Below are 25,766 nucleotides of genomic sequence, written 5' to 3'. Positions count from 1 at the left end.
GGAGGGTGCTGGCTGTAGGGACAGAGTTGGAGCAGAAGACAGCATTTGCTGTTCCCCTTCCAGACTCCACTGGTGTTTCACAATGAATGGAATTCAGTTTATTGTGAGCTGACTTCTGTTCTTTTTTGCTTTACAGTGTGGATATGACTCATCGATTCCGGAAAAATTTACAGAAAAGCACCACAGAGAAGACCCTTAGCGTGGGGCAGCTGCAGCAGAGACTGAAGCAGCAGTACGTACAGAAAGTCCAATTACACGCTTTACTATCCAAATGCACTCCTCTTTCTCCTTGGGTGACTTTTTGCCTCCTAGTTCCGGGGCATTTCACTTCAGTCAGTGTGAATTGTGAACTTGTGGGGTGGGAGGGGCTGCACAGAGGATGTGCAGGGAGAGAGTGGGACTAATTGGATAACTCTTTCAAAGAGTCAGTACAGTCATGATGGTCTGAATGGCCTCCTTTTATACTTCTGTTTAGAGTGTTTCTGTAGAGTAGAGCAGATCTACAAGTCCTGTCATATTGTGAAAGAGAATGTGTTCTCTTGTGGTATCTCAGCTGGTTGACAGTGAATAATGTATCCGTGGAATATTCGATTCCCTGGTCCATATTTTGCTAGCTGGTCTTACCTGAGGAAGCGGAAGGAAGGCAGCGTTTGCTGCTCCTGATCATCCCCGGTGACCATTGCTACGGTGTGTGTGTGTGTGTGTGTGCGCGCTGTGGGCACCGGGAGAGGGTTGGAAAACACTTGCCTGTGATCTCCCCCTGGATTGGTTAGCTTCCTGATGATCCAAACTCCAAGACCATGAATGGAAACTTTGGCATCGAGCTCATTTGGAAAAAAAGCTTGCATTTATATGTCGCATTTGATGACCTCAGGACACTACAAAGCTCTTTACAGAAAATGAAGTACTTTTTGCAGTACGGCTGCTGTTTTAGTAACAACCACAGCAGCTAATCTGTGCACAGCAAGCTCCCACAAACAGAAATGTGATAACAATCAGAACAATCAAAGTTGGTTGAGTGATAAATATTGGACCCAGGACACCAGGGATAACTCACTTGCTCTTCAAAAATAGTGGAATCTTTTACATTCAATTTTGAGGGCAGAAGGGGCCATGGTTTATGTCTCATCCAAAAGGTGGCACCTCTAACAGTGCAACACTCCCTCAGTACTGCAGTGGGAATATTGGTCTGGATTACGTGCTCAAGTCCCTAGAGTGTGTCTCAAACCCATGACCTTCAGACTCGCAGTACCTGAGAATGGAGGGTAAAATAACTAAGAAGAATGTGAGGTAGGAGGTGTTCCCATAGGCTTTAAAAAGGGTTGTGTTTTTGTGTGATCATTACAAAGTGAGCCATGCTTGGTCTCACATGACGCAGCCTCTCAATTCAGCTCTGGTGCAGGGGGCAGTTCCCTAGCCGGGGAAGAAAACCTGGGAAGTGGGGGAAAGGGACGAGTGTGTTCCCTGTGTCATTGTGCGCTTCCCAGATATTATCTTGCAGCTAGATTAGCAGCCAGGGACCGGCTTTGGGCTGCAGGATATGTTGGAATGGGTTGGAAAAACTAGAGAGCAGATTTCCTGTTTGCCACCTGGTATGAAATTATGAGGAATGTGTTTGCAAATTCAATACAAAGAGAGAAAGCATTCCCTGTTAATTGTAGAAGTGAAAATGTAAAGCTCATGGTGGTAAATTGCTAAGCTGTGGGCGTAATTTGGCATTTTGGCAGAGTTGATGGTGTGAGAGGCACCATGCACAAATGATTAACTGTCATGCCTGTGTTAAACGTAGTATCTGATCCCCCTGCCTATTAACTTACCCAGTGAATGGGACCATTGCCAAAGAGGGACATTTCCATATACCTTAAAAGGGTTTAATTCCAATATACATTAATTTACAGATTCCAGACTGCAATGGGTGGGGTACCATCCTGGGCAGAGAACAATGATAAAAAGAAAAGAAAGGACAAGAAAGACTCAGATGATGGTAAGTCATTATAACCTGGACAAACATTATTGCAAATGGGTTAGATAGCAGTTATACAAAAGCAACAAACTTTATTTGGAGAATTCTTGATATCTGGGAATGAGTGGAATCCAATCGAGGGTTTTGGGGGCTTTATATACAGCATACCAGACACCCCAGAGTGATCAATGGTTGGTGGGGGAAGAGGGAATGTAGTTGGGGTGAAGTAACAGGTACCCAGGAGTGAGTTACAGACTGGAATCTAATCGAGGGGTTCGGGGGGGTTTATATGTAAAATAACAGATACCCGGGAGTGAGTTACAGACTGGAATCTAATCGAGGGGTTCGGGGGGTTTATATGTAAAATGACAGATACCCGGGAGTGAGTTACAGACTGGAATCTAATCGATGGGTTCTGTATAACATTCTAAACACGAGAATGAAACTTGATTAGGATACTGAGTTATTGATTATAATGCAGATCTCTTAAACAGGTGTCTTAAATGTTAAGTGCATTACTTTGTATATTTGGTGTGTTTGTCTAATAAATTGTATTATTTTATCTGTTACATTAGAAAGTGATGATGAAGATTTGTTGCGGAAAACTGGCAATTTTGTGTCCTGCTCTGACGCCCTCCCCAAAGGCTTGTTACAGGTGAGGGTGCTTACTGAGACGCTGTGTTTAAAATGGCAGCTGCAGTTGTCATGGTGCAGCAGGTTTGTCTGCTTGTGTCTGAGGGAGAGATGTTAACTCTCATGTGTTCTGTTTGAGCGTTGATTTGATGCTTGTTTCTTAGTGGCCAGGATTTAGGTCAGTGCAGTGCTCACTCACTAGCTCCTTTTTTCTTGTACAGTAAGGGTACAGCTTTTAGTCCCAGCTGGACCAGTGTCGGGGTACAATAAGGAGGAAAGTTGACAGGGAGATGTATTTATCTTGGGCTATAGAAGGGGTGGATTGTTTTGGGTTCCCTCAATCTTGATCTGGTGGTCTGCTACTGGAAAGTGAGAGTTGTATAAGTGTATAAGTGTCGGGTGAGCACAGGATTAGACCATTGTCAGAGCTCACGCTGGGAAAATAGCCACTTGTAGGAGGTGTTGGGGGGCCGGGGGGTGGGTGGGGGCGGTTTACTGTCACCTGTAGGACTGAATGAAGCATCACCTTTATAAATGGAGGGACTCTTGGTGTATGCAGAATGGTTGCCCCTTTCATCCATCTACCAGCAATCACTGCCTCTCAAATTTGTTGCCTGTGACAGGACCTTGTTTAAATTCGCTCCGTTTCACACAGTAGTACCATTGGTAAGATAACTCACTTCAACCTATTATTGCTGTACGATTGGAGGAGCTGGTTTTGCAATAATCCCAACAGCAGCATTTTGATTTTAATTGGGCAAGGCAAGATTATGAGGGGCATGGACAGGGTGGATAGGGAGCAGCTGTTCCACTTAGTTGAAGTGTCAGTCACAAGGGGACACAAGTTCAAGGTGAGGGGCAGGAGGTTTAGGGGGGATGTGAGGAAAACCTTTTTTACCCAGAGGGTGGTGATGGTCTGGAATGCACTGCCTGGGAGGGTGGTGGAGGCGGGTTGCCTCACATCCTTTAAAAAGTACCTGGATGAGCACTTGGCACGTCATAACATTCAAGGCTATGGGTCAAGTGCTGGTAAATGGGATTAGATAGGTAGGTCAGGTGTTTCTCATGTCAGTGCAGACTCGATGGGCCGGAGGGCCTCTTCTGCACTGTGATTCTGTGAAGGCACTCACTTTTGAAATGAGATGATATAATCATAGAATAGTGCAGTACAGAGGGAGGCTATTCAGCCCATTGTGCCTGTGCTGGCTCTTTGAAAGTGCTATCCAATTAATCCTACTTCCCCACAAACCTGCAAATGTCAAGAATTTATCCAATTCCCTTTTGAAAGTTACTATTCAATCCGTTTCCACTGCCCTTGCAGGCAGCACATTCCAGATCATCATAACTTGCATAAAAAGTGTCATCCTCACCTTGTATCAGATATCAGGCCAGGCATGGTGTGTGAATGGGTGGATACCTGGGAGTTATTGTAGGCCTGTGCTAACCTGTGAGGCTGAAGGGCTGCGCACAGTCTGTCACCAGCTCTGCTCTTCGTGTGTGTGAGAGCAGCTTAGTTTGACAGACCCTCAAGCTCCCTTTCTCATTCCCTGTGGAGGAGATTTTGTCTTGGCTTGTTAGCTTTCTGCAGTGATGTTGCTGTCAGCGGTAATATAGTGCTTGGGGAATGTAGTCTGCCCTTCCCCAACCACTCAGCACATTGCACCAGCTCTGGCCTCCCAGTTGTGACTCTCAAGATCCCAAACAACTCAATTTAGATGATGTCACAGGATTTAGAAACATGTATTTAACTAGCGCAGTTCTTGTTTATTCAAACCTCGATGAATCTCTGATGAGTAAACTATCTGGAGCATTACTTCCTCTGCTGCATATAACAACACTGATCCTGTAAATGAAGAACAGCTTCCTTACACATTATGCTCTCTCCCTCACCCACATTGACCAAAACAAATGGTGAAAAGCCGTTAAAGAGTCTCTTGATGCAAACAATTCCATTAGGCAAAAGCAGTTCACTGTGTCCCCCAGGGACTCTCACCATCTCTGCCCCCTTTAATCCCATTGTGTCAGTTTTTTTTAATGTATTATTCAGGAACTGTTTCTCGCTCCATTATCTTTATTTAAAGAAATGCTGTAAACAAGGATGAATCCCAGCATTGGTCAGAGGCTGCTATTCTAGGGTTTCACTGTGGTATTAGTGGAAGGCTGGAGATGGGCATTCTGCATGGCCTGGGGAAGGAAGGGACTGCCCTAGTTGGGAATGTTTTTACAGCAAATCTCCCTACAGAATCTGAGGCACTGTAAAGAAAGAAAGAACTTGCATTTCTATAGCGACATTCACATCCTCAGGATGTCTCAAAAGCACTTCACAGCCATTGAGGCACTTTTGAATTGTAGCCACTGGGCAGGCAAATGTGACAACTGCTTCGTACACAGCAGGACCCCACAGAGCAAATGAGGTAACTGTGCACTTAATCAGTTTTTGGCTGAAGGATAAATGTTGTTCAGGACATGGAGAATCTCTTTTTGCACTTTGAATAGTTCTCTGTGATCTGTTCGCCTGAACAGGCAGATGAGCCCTTAGTTTAATGTTTCATCTGAAAGACAGTGTCTCCAATGGTGCAGCACTTACTCAGTACTGTCCCTTCAACAATGCAACATTCCTTCAATATTGCCCCTCAGACAGCGCAGTGCTCCCTCCATACTGCGCCTCTGACAATGCAGCGCTCCATCTGTACTGACCCTCCAGTGCAGCACTCTCATAGGACTGACCCTCTGACAGTGCAGCACTCCCTCAGTACTGACCCTCTGATGGGACAGCACTCCCTCAGTATTGACCCTCTGACATTGTTGCACTCCCTCAGCCAGCCATCTTGGCCTCCTCTGGAGGTCCCCAGCATCACTGATGCCAGTCTTCTGCCAATTTTATTCGCTCCATGTGATATCAAGAAATAGCTGAAGGCACTGAATACTGCAAAGACCATGGGACCTGACAATATTCTGGCAATAGTACTGAAGACTTGTGCCCCAGAACTTACTGTGCCCCTTGCCAAGCTGTTCCAGTACAGTTACAACACTGGCATCTACCCAGCAATGTGGAAAATTCTCAGGTATGTCCAGTATACAAAAAGCAGGACAAATCCAACCCAGCCAATTGCCGCCCAGCAGTCTACTCTTGATCATCAGTAAAGTAATGGAAGGGGTCATCAACAATGCTATGAAGTGGCCCTTGCTTAGCAATAACATGTTCAGTGACGCTCAGTTTGGGTTCAGCCAGGGCCACTCAGCTCCTGACCTCATTACAGCCTTGGTTCAAACACTGACAAAAGAGCTGAATTCCCGAGGTGAGGTGAGAGTGACTGCCCTTGACATCAAGGCAGCATTTGACTGAGTGTGGCATCAAGGAGCCTAGCAAAACTGGAGTCAATGGGAATCAGAGGGGAAACTCTCCGCTGGTTGGAGTTATACCTAGCACAAAGGAAGATGGTTGTTGGAGGCCAATCATCTCATCTAGGTCTTCGCTGTAGGAGTTTCTCAAGGTAGAGTCCTCGGCCCAACCATCTTCAGCTGCTCCATCATTGACCTTCCTTCCATTTTAAGGTCAGAAGTGGGGATGTTCGCTGATGATTGCACAATGTTCAGCACCATTTGCAACTCCTCGGGTACTGAAGCAGTCCATGTCCAAATGCAGCAATATCCAGGCTTGGGTTGACAAGTGGAAACTCACATTCACGCCACACAAGTGACAGGCAATGGCCATCTCCAACAAGAGAGAATGCAACCATGGGTTCTTGGCATTCAATGGCATTACCATCGCTGAATCCCCCACTATCAACATCCTGGGGTTACCATTGACCTGAAACTGAATTGGACTAGCCATATAAATACTGTGGCTACAAGAGCAGGTCAGAGGCTAGGAATCCTGCGGCGAGTAACTCACCTCCTGACTTCCCAAAGCCTGTCCATCATCTACAAGGCACAAGTCAGGAGTATGATGGAATACTCCCCACTTGCCTGGATGACAAGCTTGACACCATCCAGGACAAAGCAGCCCCGTTTGATTGGCACCCCATCTGCAAACATTCACTCCCTCCACCACCGACACAGTAGCAGCAGTGTGTACCATCTACAACATGCACTTCAGGAACTCACCAAGGCTCCTTCGACAGCACCTTTCAACCCATGACCACTACCATCTAGAGGACAAGGGCAGCAGACACAAGGGAACACCAAGTCATTCACCAACCTGACTTGGAAATATATCACCGTTCCTTCACTGTCACTGGGTCAAAATCCTAGAACTCCCTCCCTAACAGTGCTGTGGGTGTACCTGCACCAGAGGGACTGCAGCGGCTCAAGAAGGCAGCTCACCACCACCTCAAGGGCTATGGATTCATTAATGCTGGCCTAGCCAGTGATGTTCACATCCCATGAATGAATTAAACAAAAAAGCACTTATTCTCTGACAGTGCAGCACTCCCTCAGTACTGACCCTCTGACATTGCTGCACTCCTTCACTACTGAACTGGGAGCGTCAGCCTGGGTGTTTGATTGAAAGCATAACCTTATGATCTGGAGGTTAGAATACTGCCACTGTTCTAAAGTGACGTGGGTTATTTGTTTTCACTGGATGTGGGCGTCGCTGGCGAGGCCAGCATTTATTGCCCATCCCTAACTGCCCTTGTTCAGAGGGCAGTTAAGAGTCAACCACATTGCTGTGGGTATGGAGTCACACGTAGACTGGACCAGGTAAGGGCAGCAGATTTCCTTCCCTAAAGGACATTAGTGAACCAGATAGGTTTTTACAACAATTGGCAACGGTTTTGTGTCATCATCAGACTTTTATTTCTTGATTTTTATTGAATCCAAGTTTCACCATCTGCAGTGGTGGGATTCAAACCACTATGTCACACCACCTCCCCTTTGTTCTTGTGGATTGGCAGATGTGCCAGTCATTCTCATCTTTTTGCAAAGTGTGCCTGTCAGCCAACGAGACAGGTTCTCGGCAGAACTGTTCGCAAAGGATTCCATGTATGTCTTAATAAAAACCTCGGTGAGATAACAATTTGTCATAGATTCCCAAGCGTTTGGTTGTAAGAATGGTTAAGTAGGAAATAGGTCACTTTGGGGGTAGTGCCGTGTGGAAGTGAGCTCAGTGAGGTGGGAGTGTGACCATTTTCTTCTGTTTATCTCAGCCTGGGCAGAGGTAAGGGGCATTGCTGCTGTCAACCTGAGTTGGGGCAGGTAGATCAGGAGGAGTTCCCTAGCCGTCACTTCCCCACTGTTTAATGTCTTTCCAAAACTCACTGGACTTGGAGATGAAGGATGGCTGTTTGAGTGAGCTATTAGCATCTAGGAGGCCATGTTCTGATGCAGGCAGATGCCTTTGGGGGGAATAAGTTAGATAAATTTAAAAAAAAAATAAGCTGTATGAAAAAGCAGTTTCTTTGTTCTGATGAGTTTGATTGCTTCTCAATAGATAAAGAGCTGTAAAAATGCCAATCACAGCAGACCATCTGATGCAAAATTAACGACGACTCAGTTCCATCCAGCTGCTCAAGTAATAATGACTGCCGGGATTGATCAGTCCATCTCCCTCTTTCAGGTATGTTTCCCAGTCCTGTCAGTATATTGACTATCAATACCACACATTTCATATCGCATCGTGGTATGAGTGAGTACAGCCGGCCATCTTGTGTGGCCCTTGTGAGCCAGACTGACTCAGACTAGCAGCTGACAATGTTCATTCCACTTCAGGTCGATGGAAAGACAAACCCCAAGATTCAGAGTATTCATTTGGAGCGGTTTCCTGTATACAAAGCTCGCTTCAGTGCAGACGGGGAGCAAGTTATTGCCACAGGCATCCACAACAAGATGTTCTACATGTACGATATGATGGCTGGGAAAATTATTCCTGTCCACAATGTCCTAGGTGAGAGTTTCTGCTAAAACTATTTTTAACAGAACATCCAGATGCCCTGAATGGCTACCAAGAATTCAAACACCTTAACAATCAGAAGCCACCATTCATTTTTGAATCATTGAAGCTTAAATTTTTATAGAAGTCCGACACCTGGAAGAGTAGGTTTTAAACCAGGGAGAGGGGGAAACTGAGCAATATATAGGATGTTTAAATGGAGAGTGAACATAAAGAGACAGATTTTGAAAGCAGTGTTTGAACAGAGTGCAACAGAAAGGCAAAGTGGATTTAGATGCTATAGAAAAGTTATGGCGCAGAAAGAGGGCATTCTGCCCATTGTGTCTGTGCGGGCCATAAAAAGAGGAAAAGGAAGCTAGCCACTCATCTTTAATCCCACTTTCCAGCCCCTGGTCCACAGCCTTGCAGGTTACAGCATTTCAACTGCAGATCCAAGTACCTTTTAAATGACTTGAGCATTTCAGCCTCAACCACTGATTTAGGCAGTGAATTCCAGACACCCTCCGCCATCTCTAACCTGCCTATCAGTCACCTTAAATCTATGCCCCCTGGTAATTAACCCCTCAGTTAGGGGAAACAGGCCTTCCCTGTCTACCCTATCTTGGCCTCTCTTGGAGGAGAGTTCCAAAGAGCAGGAGTGTGGTTAGTGAAAGATCGGCCTCTGATGGAGCAGAGGGAGAGGCTGAGAGCAGTTAATGAATTGGGGCTGTCATGAAAATGGATTGAAGAATACATTTCAAAAGAGAGGTAAATTAAATGTAAAGAATGAGAATTATCAGCATCATTCCATCAGGAGGCTGTGGACACCACGAATGAGTAATACTGAGCTCTGAGCACAGCACTGTTTTCTAATTATTTACCTGTCATTCTTTATCAACTTCCCCATCTCAGTTGCGTTTTTGCTGGATTGGCCCATGGAGGAGGACGAGCTTCCTGATGCTGGTCCTCATGGAATGGGAGCCTGTCCTATCTTACACCGTGTGAGATGAGAAAGTTCCTTAACAGGAGTTGCTCTGTGTATATGTAGAAATTGGAGAGTAGTTTTTGAAAAACCACCACTCCCTTTCAGGTGCCCTGAGTGTCGATGGCAACTCCCTTCCTGCCACCTTTAATGTTGCTGCAAGCTGCTTCCCTGCTTCACAGCAACACAAAGATATGTCAGTGTAACTTTAGAGAATTCAGACAGATCACCAGAACTTTCAGTTGAGCGTACTCAGCAGGTCTGGCAGCATCTGTGGAGAGACAGAGAAACTTGGAAAGGTGGTCACCCTAAAACGTTAACTCTGTTTCTCTCCGCAGATGCTGCCTGACCTACTGAGTTTTTTCTGTTTCCATTTCAGATTTCCACCACCTGCAATATTTTGCTTTTACACCACAGCTGGCTGCTTTTCCTTGATTCTTGTGCATGCTATAATCTGTCATTGAAGCTTTTTGGTGTTTGGATTCGTAGGGCTAGAGGAAAGGAAAGTTCACAAGTTTGAAGTTTCGCCAGATGGCTTGTTTCTGCTCCTCATTGGGACCTCAGGGTATCTGCACCTTCTCTCCATGAAGGTAAGTTACAAAGGCACTGGAGTACGATTTCAGTGGAGTGAGAGAGTTTGATGAATTGAGGGAATCTTAAATATCTTTCTAAAAATCTAATATTGTTTGTATTTAGCATTTAACTACAAGTGCTGTTTAAATTCTGAATCTCATTCAGGGGCCTAAGCATGGAGATAGAAGCTATCCACTGGCAGTAGCTGGAATAGTTCATTAAGAAAACCAGCTTGAACTGGTTTTTGCTGTACCTGGGCTCAGCTAGTCCCTTTGTTTCAGAACATATAAATTCAGACATTCCCGGTGCCAGCTTAACAGAGGGTGAGAGTTTGGTATATTGAGAAAGTTCAGTGAGGAGGAGAGAAAAACACTCCTTTGCTTTTTCTAGAGGACTGTGACAGGAAGTGACAGAGTACAAATCTAAGAGTAATTCAGCACATAAGGCTAGACGCTACAGAAATAATAAAAGGACAAAAATAAAGGGTCTATCTAAATGCATGTAGCATTTGAAACAAAACAACACAAATAGAAATAAATAAGTATGATCTGATAACCATCACAGAGACATGGCTACAGGATGACATAGATTGGGATCTGAATATTGAAAGGTATGTGACACTTGGGAAGGACAGGAAGCCAGGAAAAGGTGGAGGGGTGGTTCTGTTAATTAATGATGGTTTTAGCACACTAGAGAGGGATGACCTAAGTTCAAGAAACCAGGATGTAGAAGTGGTTTGGTTAAGATGATAAAGGCAAGAAGTCACTTGTGGGGGTGGTGTACAGGCCCCTTAATTGTAACTATACGGTAGGGCAGAGTATTAAGTAAGAGGTAATGGGAGCTTGTCAGAAAGATATGGCGATAATGATGGGGGATTTTAATCTACATATAGAGTGGAAAAATCAGATGGGCAAAGGTAGCATAGATGAGGTGTTCATAGAATGTTTTCAGGATAGTTTCTTAGAACACCATGTTCTGGAGCCAACCAGAGAGCAGGCTATACTAGACCTGGTATTGTGCAACGAGATAGGATTAATTGATAACCTCCTAGTGAAGGCACCCCTAGGTAGCAGCAATCATAATACGATTGAATTTTACATTCAATTAGAGGGAGAGAAGAATGGGTCCAAGACTAGTATTTTAAACTTAAATAAGAGCAATTATGAGGGCATGAAAGCAGAGCTAGCTAAAGTGAACTGGCAAATGAGGTTAAGGAATATGTCAATAGAGGTTCAGTGGCAGACATTTAAAGGGATATTTCAGATTACACAGAATATATATATTCCAATGAGAAAGAAAAATTCCAAGGGGAGGCCCTACATTCGTGGTTAACTAAAAAAGTTAAAGACAGTATCAAACTTGAAGAAAAAGCGTATAATTGCACAAAGACGGGTGGCAGATCAGAAGATTGGAAAAAATATAAAGAACAGCAAAGAATGACAAAGATTAATACGGAGGGAAAAATTAGGGTGCAAGAGAAAGGCTAGAAATATAAAGACGGATAGCAAGAGTTTCTATAGATATTTAAATATGAAAAGAGTTAACAAGTGAGTGTTGGTCCTATAGAAAGTGAGTCTGGGAATTAATAATGGAAAGGAAGGAGATGGCAGATGAATTGAACAGGTATTTTGTGGCAGTCTTCACTATAGAAGATGCAAGTAATATTCCAGAAATAGCTGTAAATCAGGAAGTGGAAGGGCAGGAGGAGCTCAGGAAAATTACAATCACCATGGGTATTGAGCAAGTTGTTGGGAGCTGCGTGCTGACAAATCCCCGGGTCCTGATTGACTTCACCCTAAGGCCTTGGAAGAAGTGGTAGTGAGATAATTGATGCGTTAGCTTTAATTTTCCAAAATTCCCTAGATTTGGGGAAGGTTCCAGTGGATTGGAAAATAGCAAATGTAACTCTTGAATGAAAACAGAAAATGCTGGAAAAACTCAGCAAACCTGGCAGCATCTCTGGAAAGAGAAACAGAGTTAACGTTTCAAGTCCATGTGACTCTTCTTCAGTAACCCCTTTATTTAAAAAGGGAGACAGACAGACAAAAAGCAGGAAACTACAGGTCAGTTAGCCTAACATCTGTCATAGGGAAAATATTAGAAGCTATTATGAAAGATGTTATAGCAGGGCACTTATAGTCAGGCAGAGTCAACATGGTTTTGTGAAAAGGAAATCATGTTTAACCAATTTATTTGAGTTCTGTGAAGGAGTCATATCTGTTGTGGATAAAGGGGAACAGGTGGATGTACTGTACTTATATTTCCAGAAGCATTTGATAAGGTGCCACATCAAAGGTTATTGCGGAAAATAAAAGCTCATGGTGTAGGGGGTAACACTGGCATTGACTGGCTAACAGAAAACAGAGTTGGCATAAATGGGTCATTTTCTGGTTGGCAGGATGTAACTAGTGGTGTGCCACTGGGGCCTCAACTTTTTACGTTTTATATAAAGGACTTGGATGAAGGGAGCAATGTTATGGTTGCTAAGTTTGCTGATAACGCAAAGGTAGGTAGGAAAGTAAGTTGTGAAAGAACATAAGGAAGCTACAAAGGGACATGAGATCTGGCAAATGGAGTATAATGTGGAAAAGTGTGAAATTGTTCATTTTGGCAGGAAGAATAACAAAGAAGCATATTATCTAAATGTTGAGAGATTGTAGAGCTCTGAGATGCAGAGGGATCTGGGTGTCCTGGTGCATGAATCACAACAGGCTAGTATGCAGGTAATTGGGAAAGCTAATAGAATGTTATTGTTTATTGTGAGGGGAGCTGATTACAAAAATAGAGAGGTTATGTTTCAGTTGTACAGGGCACTGGTGAGACCACAGCTGGAGTACTGTGTACAGTATTGATCTCCTTAACAATGTAAATGCATTAGAAGCAGTTCAGAGAAAGTTTACCAGACTGATACCAGAAATGGACAGATTATCTTATGAAGAACAGTTGAACAGGCTAAGCTTGTATCCACTGAAGTTTAGAAGAGTAAGAGATGACTGGGTTGAAACCTTTAAGACTCTGAGGAGTCTTGGCAGGGTGGATGTGGAAAGGATGTTTTGTCTTATGGGAGAATCTAGAACTAGGGTTCACTGTTTAAAAATAAGGGGTTGCTCATTTAAAACAGAGATGAGAAATATTTTCTGAGGGTTGAGAGTCTTTGGAACTCTCTTCCTCCAAAGGCGGTGGAAGCAGAGCCTTTGAGTATTTTCAAGGCAGAAGTAGACAGATTCTTGATAAGCAAGGGGTGAAAGGTTATCGGGGGTAGGCATGAATGTGCGGGGTTGAGGTTACAATCAGAGCAGCCATGATCTTATTAAATGGCAGAGCAGGCTTGAGCGTCCGAGTGGCCTACCCCTGCTCTTAATTTGTATGTTCATAGGGTCAACTCTGTAACCTACTGGGACTGTGTTAACCTGGATCCAATAGAAATCGCTAACTAACCACAAATGTGGCTGTGGTGACACTGTTTTAGTCACTAACTTCAGTAGGAAACAACAACTTGCATTTATGTAACACTTTAAACAAGATACAACATCCCAAGGCACTTCCCAGGAATATTATAGAACAAAATTTGACTCCAGGCTGTGTAAAGAGATAAAATCTTAGTCAAAGAGAGAGATTTTGAGAAACTTCTTAAGGGAAGAAAGAGCAGTAGAGAGGTTTAGGGAGGGAATTCCAGAGTTTAGGACCTAGGCAGTTGAAGGCACAGCCACCAGTGGTGGAGTGATTAAAATCAGGAATGCTCAAGAGGCCAGAATTAGAAGAGTGCAGAGATCTCTGGGTAAATTTGCAGGCAAATGAATTTCACTTGTATTTTTGCTTAATAAATGCTGCCTTTCAGTGTCAGACTTTGCAGCCTTTCCCCTTTGACAAAGTTTGAAATTGTGAATTAAGTTTATCATACATGTCCCATCTGAATGGAGCTTCTAGATAATTGTCCATCAGTTAGTTGTGAGCATTACTTTGACTTCATCAGAGAAATTGCTGAGACTATGGACTCAGACATTCTGATTTTAATCTCTCAATTTTACCAAGAAATGCACAAAAAGGTTAAAGTTCACATGTATGCACCAGGCGAATGTTGATGCTGAGATTATGTGCCCAGTAACACTGGGAATACTCACTATTGATGGTCTTCAGTGCTGACAGGACAAGTTAATTAGGTTTCAGCACTGCCTTGTTCATTATGCACATGGTTACCTTGATGAAATTGCAGTGTTATTACTTTGCTCTGAAAATTGCAGGTCATCTGTCACATCAGATATGTGTCACCTGGGAATTAGCACAGCTTAAATTTTTCATGCCCACGCAAATTAGTTTCTAAATGACTGCTGGAGTTGGTTTTGTATTCATGCTGAGGGCGAGGACATGTTTGTGTGGTCTCCTTGTCCTTTGTTGTTCTCTGTGCAGTTCACATTTGTAGCCTGACACACTGCCGGACACCCTCACAGTGCGTTACTGATAATCCAACACCAGTCACAAGAGGAAGCATGAAGCTGATGTTTCCCCCTCCCTCTCCACCCCCACCCTCTGCCACGCATCCACAGCATTTCCCCAGAAGGATGAGGTTGAGATTGGGAACTCTGTCACACAGACCTGCCCCATGCCCTTACCACTATGTGTCTCAGCAGGTTGGGACTTGAAAATCCATAGTACGTCAGAGAACTCAGAGGTGTCTCAGACAAATGCTGCCCATTAGGAAATGTGCAAAGCCTTGCCCAGGTGGCCACTTTTCATGTGTGAACCTGAGAGCTGTGTTCCAGGCTATTTGACCAAATGGGACATCATATTTGGCCACTGGGGGCACAGCTACACCTGCTGGTCTCTCGTATTTTCAACTGGATAGCAGACAGTGCTCAATAACCCTCGCTGACTTCTCCCTCCCGACTTAGGCTGCTGCAGACTGTTGTAGTCTCCTTCCCCACTTCCCAGCAAATGTTTCTAGGAGTGGTTTTTCCTTCTCTACTCCCAAGCTCAGACCAGGAATCGGTTCTTTTCTATGTGCCATCGTCACCTGTGCATTCACCCACTGAGCTTACTAACTGCACCGTGTTTTGTGGGACAGTAAATATTTTTGTTCATTGACGGCCCAATGTCTAATGCCAGAAAATTCTAATCGTCTGTCCATGTTCCTTTTGCAGACTAAAGAATTTGTAGGTAGTATGAAAATCAATGGACAGGCAATTGCAGCCACCTTCTCTTCTGATGGGAGTATGATCTACACAACCTCTGGTGAGCAGATATTATGCTCTGTGGTTTTGGATTTGGTAATAGGCTGGGGTGGGGTGCGAGGAGGGGATTGGGAGATCTGTAACAGGCTCTGGATCAAACTGGGATGTTTGATACTCAATAGTTAATCCCTTTACCAGTTAAGCAATCAGGAGAGATAAAGTGGTTTTATTTAAAAATGGAAGGGTTGTCCTTTAATCTGAGACATATACATATAGAAACAGTCCTGGTTCGTTGTTTCCTATATCATAAACTACAATCCTCGAGCTCACACAATTGACCGTTTGATTGCTGTGCTGGAACTATGCAGTTAATATAACCATTGATCTCATTGAATGGTGAAACAGGCTCAAGGGATGAATGACCTACTCCTGTTCCTATATTCTATCCCTCACTACCTCAACCTCAGCAGCCATGCCTGCACTCAAACTTGCACCCTTTTCCAAGTGGGACAGCTCATTCCTGGTATGATGTTAACAGTGAAATTCACCTTTTATTGTACGATTGCTCAAACAAGAGTTGCCCTTGGGTCTCGACAATTTTTGCTGAGAGCTATCTTCCTTCTCAGAAGTGCCAGCAGTTCTGCGGAGCACTGTAGATGTGGTCAATTTATTAAGCGTAACTGAAAGAGTACTCTGGCTGAGCTGGTCCAGTAGCCAGCATTGACATTGATGGTTGATTGGCCCCTCAACAAGTGTTATGAATCCCTGAGTCCACATTATAGTATTTGTCTTCAGCTCCTGGTTTTATTTGATAGAACAGGCCAGAGTTTCTAACCAATGCCCTAACTCTGTACTTTGTGCTCTTGTTCAAGATGAAGGAGAAGTTTACATTTGGGACGTGAAGAGTAGGAAATGCCTGACCAGGTTCACCGATGAAGGCTGTCTGAGAGGGACGTGTATTGCTGTCTCTCGGAACGGGCAGTATGTGGCCTGTGGGTAGGTGAAGCCTTGTGCTGTACAGTGCTGCCTCTATGCCAACAGTGTTTTGATGGGTAAAACAAGGGTGCAATTGGTCCCTTCCCATAGCTGCTCATCTTTATCTTTCCAAGGTTTTTACAGTGTCCTTCATGGATCCTGTGTCAGGCTTCCCCCGCTGATTCAGTTGATGTAGAATTTGGCTGAGGATCATCGTAACTGATCCCTGAAATAAGGGCATTGTAACTGATCACAGTAATAAAAGGCATTATAACCGAATCCAGTAATAGGGACATGAGGGATTGAACCAGGTCTGTATGGCAATGTCTGTATTTACTCGCTGTGTCACTGTGGAAGTTCATCTTAACTTCCTTAGATATTCCAGGTGATCCACTTCCTCTCAATCTCCTTGGTAATTGTGCATGTAAACTGTTTTTTAATATATTGAAACATATTGAAAGTATTTATTCTAAATCCCAGTTCTGAATTGCAATTTGAGCTCTGACATACCCTAAGTTTTGGGTATTGCAGTGACAATTTGTGTAGAGAGGTTTAGAGTTCTCTCTGGCCCATACCCTGGCCAGGTACAAACCACTCAACAGATTGAATGCTAAGCTTTCTCAGCAGGATCAGAAAATAACCCTATAATCCCCCTTTAATCCATGGTGGATCCATTAATTTATGCTTATTGCTTTCAGACCTTAATAGTGGTGTTACCTGAGAGAGGATTACAATACTACAGCCTCAGAGTGACTGGGCAGCACTGGGATGCTCCCTCTTCCTGTTACTGCCGTATGTGCAGTATGAGCTGGAATTTTATATTTCACTGCCCCATATCAGCTTGTTTTAACTCTCTGCGGTTACATAGCTTGTTTTAATTTATTTCCAAGATAAATATCACTATCACACCACCCTTCAGCCCCTTATCACAGTGCTTTTGTAAACAGAGCGATTACGGTACTTACTCTTTTGATTAAAGGTGGCATGCTGGAAATCAGTGACCTTCAGCTGTGCTTGTTAAACGTGGAGAGCCGCAAGGGTTAACATTTGATGGTGAATCTAAGGGGCCATCTATACTCACCATGCTTTCCCCACACAATTTGAGTTCATGTCTACGCCTTGCTTTACTAGAAAACGTATTGTTTTTATATACTGTAGAACAGCTTAAATTAACATAAAAATTCATGGGTTTTGAATGTTTGTGGTAAATTAAAATTGGCATTTCAAAGTCTGCTCTCCACAAACAAGGTAAGTCTGTTCTCACAGGTCAAAAATGTGACTGGATTTGCCCTGGAAAATAATGGGCTTTAAGGATGAATCCAGGCTGTGAATCTGTTCCCTGGAGGTGCAATAGGTGTTTAACACACCCAGTGAGCTACTCCATCCCTTCTATGTGACAAATGCCTCATTGAATGTAGCTGTGGTCAGGAGCTCGCTGTATGGATGGGTCACTAGGCAGCACTGGGATGCTCCCTCTCTCAGGTAACACCACTATTAAGGTCTGAAAGCAATAAGCATAAAGTAATGGATCCACCATGGATTAAAGTGGGATTATGGGGTTATTTTCTGATCCTGCTGAGAAAGCTTAGCATTAAATCTGTTGAGTGGTTTGTACCTGGCCAGGGTATGGGCCAGAGAGAACTCTAAACCTCTCTACACAAATTGTCACTGCAATATCCAAAACTTAGGGTATGTCAGAGCTCAAATTGCAATTCAGAGCTGGGATTCAGAATAAATACTTTCGATATATTTCAATATATTTAAAAAAAAAACAGTTTACATGCACAGTTACCAAGGAGATGGAGAGGAAGTGGATCACCTGAGTATCTAAGGTTTAAGCTGAACTTCCACAGTGACACAGCAAGTAAATGCAGACATTGCTATACAGACCTTGTCCATTCCCTCATGTCCGTTTTACTGGGGTTGGTTATGATGCCCTTTACTGCTGGGATAAGTTGCAATGCCCTTATTTCAGGGTTACGATGACCCTCGGCCAAGCTCTGGATAAACTGAATGCAGGTGAGTGCAAATGCATGTCAGGTCAACTTGACGGCTCTCCATGATGCCCTGAGGCAATGCTGAGGGACTACTGCATTGCAGGAAGTGTCATCTTTAAGAGTGTTGCCCTGCCAGCTCACGAGGAACTCTTTGAATAGTTCTCCTGGTCCTAATCAACATCCTTCCCTCAACTCTCTCTCTCTCTCTCTAGCAGTCCCTCAAAGCAAGGAGGACACTTGTCTCAGAGCCCGTGGCAAGAGTTTGCTCGTGGAGATTTTTAACGTGGGGAGGTTGTTGTGCTGCAGCTACCACTCGGTTCTGACTGACCAGGAAACACTGCTGCTCTTACTGCCTGTCATCAGGTGTATTGGAAGGATTTAAAGGTTGATAATCAACCTGTTTGGCCATGTTGTGAATGTACCTTCCATGGTCATCAAGTCCTGTGGTGGGACTCGGACCCAGAGCTTCTGGTCTGAGGTAGGGACGCTACCCACTGCATCACAAGACCTTCCTCCTCCCTCAACTAACAAGTTCCCAAAGCGCTCCATCACTGGAGGTTTACCTTGCTTTCCTGTCAGAATCTGTTGTTGACTGGTTGATAGAGATTGATCATTGGATTAGTCAACAACGCCATTATTTTATCATATGACAATCAGAAATTGGACTAGGTGGAGCAGACTCAAAGGGCCAAATGGTTACTCCTGCTCCTATGTTTCTATTAGTTTAAAAATAAGTGGTCTCTCTCTTATGACAGAGATGAGGAGAAACATTTTCTGCCAAAGGGTCATTGGTGTGTGGAATTCTCTTCCCCCAACATTAGTGGAGACTGGGTCTTTAACTCTGCCATAAATAAATTTAGGTAGATTTTTGTTAGGCAAGGGAATCGAGGGGTCAGACAGGAAAGTAGAGCTGCGACCACAATCAGATCAGTCATGATCTGACTGAATGGTGGAGCAGGCTCGAAGGGCCAAATGGTCCACTCCTGTTCCTAGATGGATCTTGGTCTTCATTGTGTGCTTCCTTTGTTCCTAACAATGAGAAACAGCTTATTGTGCATTGAGCACACTTACTGTTTATGGGATCTTGCCATGTGAAAATTGGGTTACTATGTTGACAACGTAACAGTGGTCGTTGTGCTTCAAAGGAGTTCATTGCATGTGAAGTGCTTCATTGTGTTCTGAGAGATGTGATGTTATGCACTTACATGAATGCAAACCCATTCCATATTTCTATCCCAATGGTCTGGCACAGTTTGTGTTACTGTTATCCCTTTTAAATCACTCGCTCTCTAATAGAAAGTGCATTTTGCATTGCTTTCCCTGGCAGGTCCAGTTCTGGAATTGTGAACGTTTACTCCCGAGATACCTGCTTACACCAGAATAACCCTAAACCTGTGAAAGCCATCAGGAACTTGGTTACCACAGCAACGTCACTGGCCTTTAACCCAACAACAGAGATCTTGGCAATTGCTTCTAAGGCCACAGATGACGCAGTCAAGATGGTAAGTGGTGTTTCTGGACAAAGTTCAGAGTAGAGGACAGCATTTTCAATTAGTTCTGTAACAATTAGTTCCCTCCCCAACCAGTAACTCAAACCCATCAAATACACTCTTCCTCTGGTTCCAACAGCATTCATTGATTTATTCCAAAACTAGAGCTCATCAGTATAAGATAGTCACTAATAAATATAATAGGGAATTCAGGAGACCTTTCTTTACCCTCAGAGTAGTGAGAATGTGGAACTCGCTACCACAGGGAGTTTTTTTATATCCATTCATGGGATGTGGGTGTCGCTGGCTGGGCCAGCATTTATTGCCCATTCTAATTGCCCTTGAAGATGGTGGTGAGCTGCTGCAGCCCATGTGGTGTAGGTACAATCACAGTGCGAGGGAGGGAATTTTGACCCAGTGACAGGGAAGGAATTGAGCAGTTGAACTGGATAGTATAGATGTATTTAAGGGGAAGCTGGATGGACACGAGGGAGAAATGAAGTAGAAGGATATATTGATGGGGTGGGCAGGGACGTATGTGAAACATTAACTGGCGTGGATCAGTTGGGGTGAATGGCCTGTATCTATGTAATACAGCACAAGGTATGGAACAAACCCTCGCTTCCTGATCACAGAAAATCCTGCATAGAGGCCAGATGACAGGTCTAAGATAAAGCAACAAATGATATTGGAGCCAGTGGAAGTGTGTGTATCTGTGTGTGTTAGACAGGCTTGATGTGCTGAGCCCCACTGTGCAGCTCTGTGACTGAATGAGGGACCCTTCTTTAAGCCTAACTCATACCGAGATCAGCTTTCTGGGTACAGGTTGCTTTCCAGTACTTCACCAGGGGCCCTTGGGTGAAAAGGAGTTCTACCCCCACTACACCTTTTCAAAGTCTTTTGTATTTCCACTTAGTGAAACTTGGGGGAAAGAGAGAGAGTGGAATATAAACATTAATTGAGACACATCTGGTGGTAGAACTGAAGCAGAGCCAGTACTATGTGCAAGGTTGTTGCGTGCAGTGTTTATTCCTTTTGACTTTGCCTCTTGTTATCCTGAAGTAAGTGACATATTTCAGGGTTTATGGTTAATTGAGTGCCAGCAACCAGCTGCTTAAATACCTTGACCTAGTGGCTGCTCCTTGTGTCTAAATGAACAGTATGAATTGGGGAGGAGTGTTGGTATCAGTGTTCCTGTTAAGCTGCATGGCTGTGTGACTACATGTGTCATGCAACAAACAGTAGCGTGCAACTAATGTCCCCCTGAGGTGTGTAGCTGCACTGCCTTCTTAAAGGGACTGTAAGACAAACCGGCTTTGCACAATGAAGAAAAATTAGCGGGGTCATTGGTTGGCACTCCAGTCAAACCCAACCCTTTCCTCTCTCTCCTGGCAGGATAATGGTCAGGGATCCTGCCAGATTCTTCAGTTCTTCCCTTCCCCATCTCCTGCTGGGGTCAGTTATAGTACCCCAACCATCACTGTGATGGGAACAACTAACACCACAGACCAGAAATCAAATTGCAACTTTCCTAGTCCAAACCACTCTCAGCAATAGGAGGAAGCCCTTCAGCCCCTCGAGCCTGTTCTGTCATTCTGTTAAATTATACCTGATCTGTATCATAACTTCATTCAGTTGCCTTTCTTTTATACCCCTTGAAACCTTTACCCAACAAAAATCTAGCAATCTCAGCTTTGAAATTTATTATTGCCCCCCACCCTGAGCAGGTTATTTGGGGCAGAGAGTTCCAGATTTCCACTTTATGTGAAGAAATGCTTTCTGACATCACCCTTGAACAGACTGCCTCTAATTTTATGCAGCCTTGCTCTGGATTCTCACACTAGCAGAAATAGTTTATCTCTTTTCATACTATTAAATCCTTGAATCATCTTAAACAGTTCAATTAAATCATGGCTTAATCTGTTATACTTGAGGAACACTCGCCTCAGTTCCTTACAGAACTGTTGTGGCTGTGTGTCCTTGTTAAATAAACAAGCCTGACAGAAAGTTACTGAGCTTAGGCTTTTTTCATCCTTATCCATTTTCTTTGATTAATGGAACCTTTCAATATCCTGTTAAATTAGCTTTGCCAAGTACAGTGAAGTGAAGTACTGACTTACACGAGTTAATTTTTAATCAGCTGTGGTAGTCTGCCTCCAGTCAAACAGAATCGTTATGACCCCATTGCTATTCATGCAGCTCTCACACTGCTCGAGACCCTGAGCATTTGTTACACAGTGACGCTCAGTGTAGTTAGAACATTCAGGGATAAAATTACAACTGCAGCAGTAGCTTTGTAACAATCCAATGTTGGGGCACCAAGCTGCTCTTGCAGAGAGTGAAGAGATGTATTCTCACCTTGTGTTTAAAACTGTGCAGCTGTCTCAGTCAGCGAGATGTGCCTGGGATTATTGAGGAGGAGGTTGCCTGGTGTTTGAGCGTTGGCAGGTTCAGTGCCTCTTCCCCCGGTCCAGCTGGGCAGAGGCTGTGGCATCTCACAGTGACTAGAGAGGACAGCCCCTTCCCAGTGCTCCTGGTGCTCCTCAGCAGCTCTCAAATGGAATGATGTGCTCAGATCCTTAACAAGATAAACGGGGAAATGCTAAACCATCTATCCACGTATAAAAATAAATGTCCACGTCCAGCAAGTGTCTCTGTTGAGGGTGCAGCCAGTGTTCAGGCAAACCTCGAGTGCTCAGGTTCACCCGAAATAAACAATAACAAATGAGAACTGAGCAGACAGGAATCCTACCAAAGATTTAGCGTCAAAGAGTAAGCTAGAAATCTGTACGTTTACTGCTGATTTCTACTGAACTTAATGCTAACTTCATCCTCAAAGGAAGGAGCTGGCGATTTACAGGCAGCCAGCAACATATGCAAACGTCCTTGAGCAATGGTAGTTAATACATGACTGACTTAGGGAGGAAGCAATTTCGCAAGCAAGAGACGGACTATGTTAAACACAGCTTCACGGCAACAACTCAAACTCACCAAACGCATTCCAGACCCCACACTACCCACACACAACTTCCTGGGGTATAAGTCTGTACCCCATAAAGTTAAACACCGCAGTCACAGGATGCAGAATTCTGGTGATATGAGCTGCATTTTATTCAGCATGTTGAAGATTATGGCGCCCTGCAACTATTCAGGATTTCTGTTCAGCAGGACAGCTGGTAATATTTGAACCCCAGTATTTTAATTTTACTAATAATTCTATATCCTCTCCTGCAGATCCACATCCCGTCCTTCACGGCATTTTCCAATTTCCCAGTGGTTGGCCGGAAGATCATTTGCCTGGCACAGGAAATGGACTTCTCTCCCAGGAGTGGCTTCTTCTCCATAGCCACGAACCGAGGCCGAGCCTTGTTGTACAGGTGTGTTTAACATACAGCGCACAACACAGATCAAGGCCCTTTGTTTGTGTCCAGTCCATCTGGGCATTTTGTAGCTGTTTTTTGGGTTGTACGTTCGTCCTTGATTCAGGTACAATCCTTGGGGAGCAGGTGGTTTGGATGTTAACCCACTGTCCTATCATCCCTCTTCCCTGTGTGTTAATCTGCTCTGATTGATGAGCTGGTGGTGCCTTCCCTTCAGCTGCTGGTTCATGGTGCATTTTGGAGCATGAAGCTTTCTCACAGCTGCCTGTTCCTCCTGTAGGGGCTCCTGCTAACATTGGCAGTTTGTCTGTGACGATCCCGTCCTCATGTGTTGCCCACACAAATCAGCTGCAAATGGAGCAAATAAGAACAAAAAATAAAAAATACCTGGAAAAACTCAGCAGGTCTGGCAGCATCTGCGGAGAGGAACACAGTTAACGTTTCGAGTCCGAATGACCCTTCAACAGAACTAAGTAAAAATAGAAGAGAGGTGAAATATAAGCTGGTTTAAGGGGGGGGTGGGACAAGTAGAGCTGGATAGAGGGCCAGTGATAGGTGGAGATAGACAAAAGATGTCACAGACAAAAGGACAAAGAGGTGTTGAAGGTGGTGATATTATCTGAGGAATGTGTTAATTAAGGGTAGAAAGCAGGACGAGCAAGGTACAGATAGCCCTAGTGGGGGTGAGGTGGGGTGAAGGAATCAAAAAAGGTTAAAAGGTAGAGATAAAACAATGGATGGAAATACATTTAAAAATAATGGAGACAGTCACTGAGAAAGGAAATATGGCTGTGAAAGCGGGTTTTAGTAAACACCTTGTCAAACACCAGGAGAGAAATGGAAAGCAATGAAGGTGAACAAGGCAAAAGAGAGATACGGAAATCCTGTCGGAGAGAAGAGCAAAACTTCTTCAAGGTAGGCATTCCTTGAAGAGAAGTGGCAGTCAATTAAACACTAAGATAAAAGCAAAAAACTGCGGATGCTGGAAATCAACCTTAGCAGTGTTACTGAATTGGAGAGTGTGGTTTGTGTAGTGGTTTGTCTAGTTTTTATAAAAGTTTGTTGAGGAGTAGGGATGGTGCTGGTTTCTAACACTAGATCTACAGTTTTACTCTCCCAGTGATAAATAATGCAGAGATAAAAACAAAAAACTACTGCGGATGTTGGAAATCCAAAACAAAAACAGAATTACCTGGAAAAACTCAGCAGGTCTGGCAGATTCGGCGGAGAAGAAAAGAGTTGACGTTTCGAGTCCTCATGACCCTTGTTGAAGGGTCATGAGGACTCGAAACGCCAACTCTTTTCTTCTCCACCGATGCTGCCAGACCTGCTGAGTTTTTCCAGGTAATTCTGTTTTTGTTGTGATAAATAATGCAGGTTGGCAGTTAAGTCCATTGTAAGTTTTTTTTAACACATCTCCTTCTAATCATTGTGTGTCCTGACCTGAGGGTGCCCCATAGCACAGACCACAATGTGTGATCTTTAGCACCAGCCTCCAGATCACCAATCAAAGAGACTAAATATATCTGAAATGCAAAGATTGAGTCCTCTGCCTGAACTTTCCCTCCCAGTGAGACCATGAGAAGATTGGGAACAGGCTACCTGATTAAAGGATGAAATCTGCCCACACCCATTGCAGCATTGCCGTTTGTTCATGTTGTGTTAGCTATTTGTCTGTGAATTTACTGTTATTGAAGTAAGGGGGGTTTTGCACTGGGAAATAAAACTCCCCCTCCCCACCTCCCCCGGTGATGAGGATCTGCACTGTTCCCAGAACTCAGGAGTGTGTCTCTAATGTACCAGTGTGCCAAGGCCCCATTTCACACACCATGACCTCTTGAGAGATGTTGATCAGTACTGAATTTCCCATTGTCCCTTTGGATCACTGAAACAGTTCCCCACAGCAACCACAGCCGAGAATCCAAGGTGCAAGCGCTATCGGCCCAAGATGACCTGTGTTGTAACTGTAATCTAGTCGACTGGTCCCTTCACTCTTTCCAAGTTAAATGGTCAGTGGTTGAAGTCAGATGGTCTGCGGAATTAACTTTTAAATTTCACGAATCTGAAAGGAGACCTGTTGGTTTAAAATGCCCAGAGTTTTACTGTTTTTCTAAATATTTCCAGTGTCTTGTTGTTCAGCTCAGCTCCTAAATGATTTGGTCTCCTCCTAGGGTGAAGCACTACGCTGACTTCTAATCTGAGACTTTGGTGAGTGAACCACCGCTCATGTTTGCTATTGTTGCTACCATGTGCAGTTCTGTGTGGCACGTGCAGGAGCCGCTCTACACGCGTGGGGCTCATTGTGTGGGCTGGGTGTGTGTATGTGGTCAATAAATATCAGCCTTGCCTGCAACACCCACATCTGAGAATGACTATAACAGAAGGACTGCAAAGACTCAGTCAGTTACTTCTCTAGCTATACACTGCAAGTCCACCAATACCAGCTCTAGACAGGGGGAGGTGGGCACACAGGGAACCTGACTCCGAGACCCACTGATTCTCCAATTTGCCCTCCCTCTGAGGACAGCTCGTCGATGCAGGAGTGATGAATTTACAGCTTTTCTTAAACCAACTGGGCAATAAGTTGTGGGGTTCATCACCTCCAATTGCTACGGTCACCAGCAACAGGCCATAACCTAAACCTGGAAACAACAAAGCTCTCGTTATACTGCACGAGGGTGTCATACACTTCCCACCTACACAGATGATAAAGACAGAATCATACAACACAGA

The 25,766-nt window shown here is 44.1% G+C and overlaps 1 protein-coding gene across 2 annotated transcripts in view; it reads left to right on the top strand.

Moving 5' to 3' along the window:
- utp18 (UTP18 small subunit processome component) overlaps positions 1–25,241 on the top strand; it is a 30,884-nt gene extending 5,643 nt beyond the window's left edge. Inside the window, exons 3-13 of one of the 2 annotated variants that reach the window (XM_078529094.1) lie at positions 137–232; positions 1,899–1,984; positions 2,539–2,618; positions 8,031–8,156; positions 8,309–8,483; positions 9,940–10,040; positions 15,162–15,252; positions 16,064–16,187; positions 19,491–19,665; positions 22,888–23,030; positions 25,205–25,241. In XM_078529094.1, the coding sequence (XP_078385220.1) occupies positions 137–232; positions 1,899–1,984; positions 2,539–2,618; positions 8,031–8,156; positions 8,309–8,483; positions 9,940–10,040; positions 15,162–15,252; positions 16,064–16,187; positions 19,491–19,665; positions 22,888–23,030; positions 25,205–25,229 (1,222 nt within the window). In that variant the 3' untranslated portion in view covers positions 25,230–25,241. Of the gene's footprint in view, positions 1–136; positions 233–1,898; positions 1,985–2,538; positions 2,619–8,030; positions 8,157–8,308; positions 8,484–9,939; positions 10,041–15,161; positions 15,253–16,063; positions 16,188–18,375; positions 18,642–19,490; positions 19,666–22,887; positions 23,031–25,204 lie in introns of those variants that run through there. The other variant, XM_078529095.1, reaches the window with a different exon arrangement.
- The last annotated feature ends 525 nt before the right edge of the window (positions 25,242–25,766 follow it).

This window comes from Cetorhinus maximus, chromosome 24, assembly GCF_964194155.1.
Source record: "Cetorhinus maximus chromosome 24, sCetMax3.hap1.1, whole genome shotgun sequence".
NCBI classification, from domain to species: Eukaryota; Metazoa; Chordata; class Chondrichthyes; order Lamniformes; family Cetorhinidae; genus Cetorhinus; species Cetorhinus maximus.
This window is presented reverse-complemented; position numbering and strand designations above follow the sequence as displayed.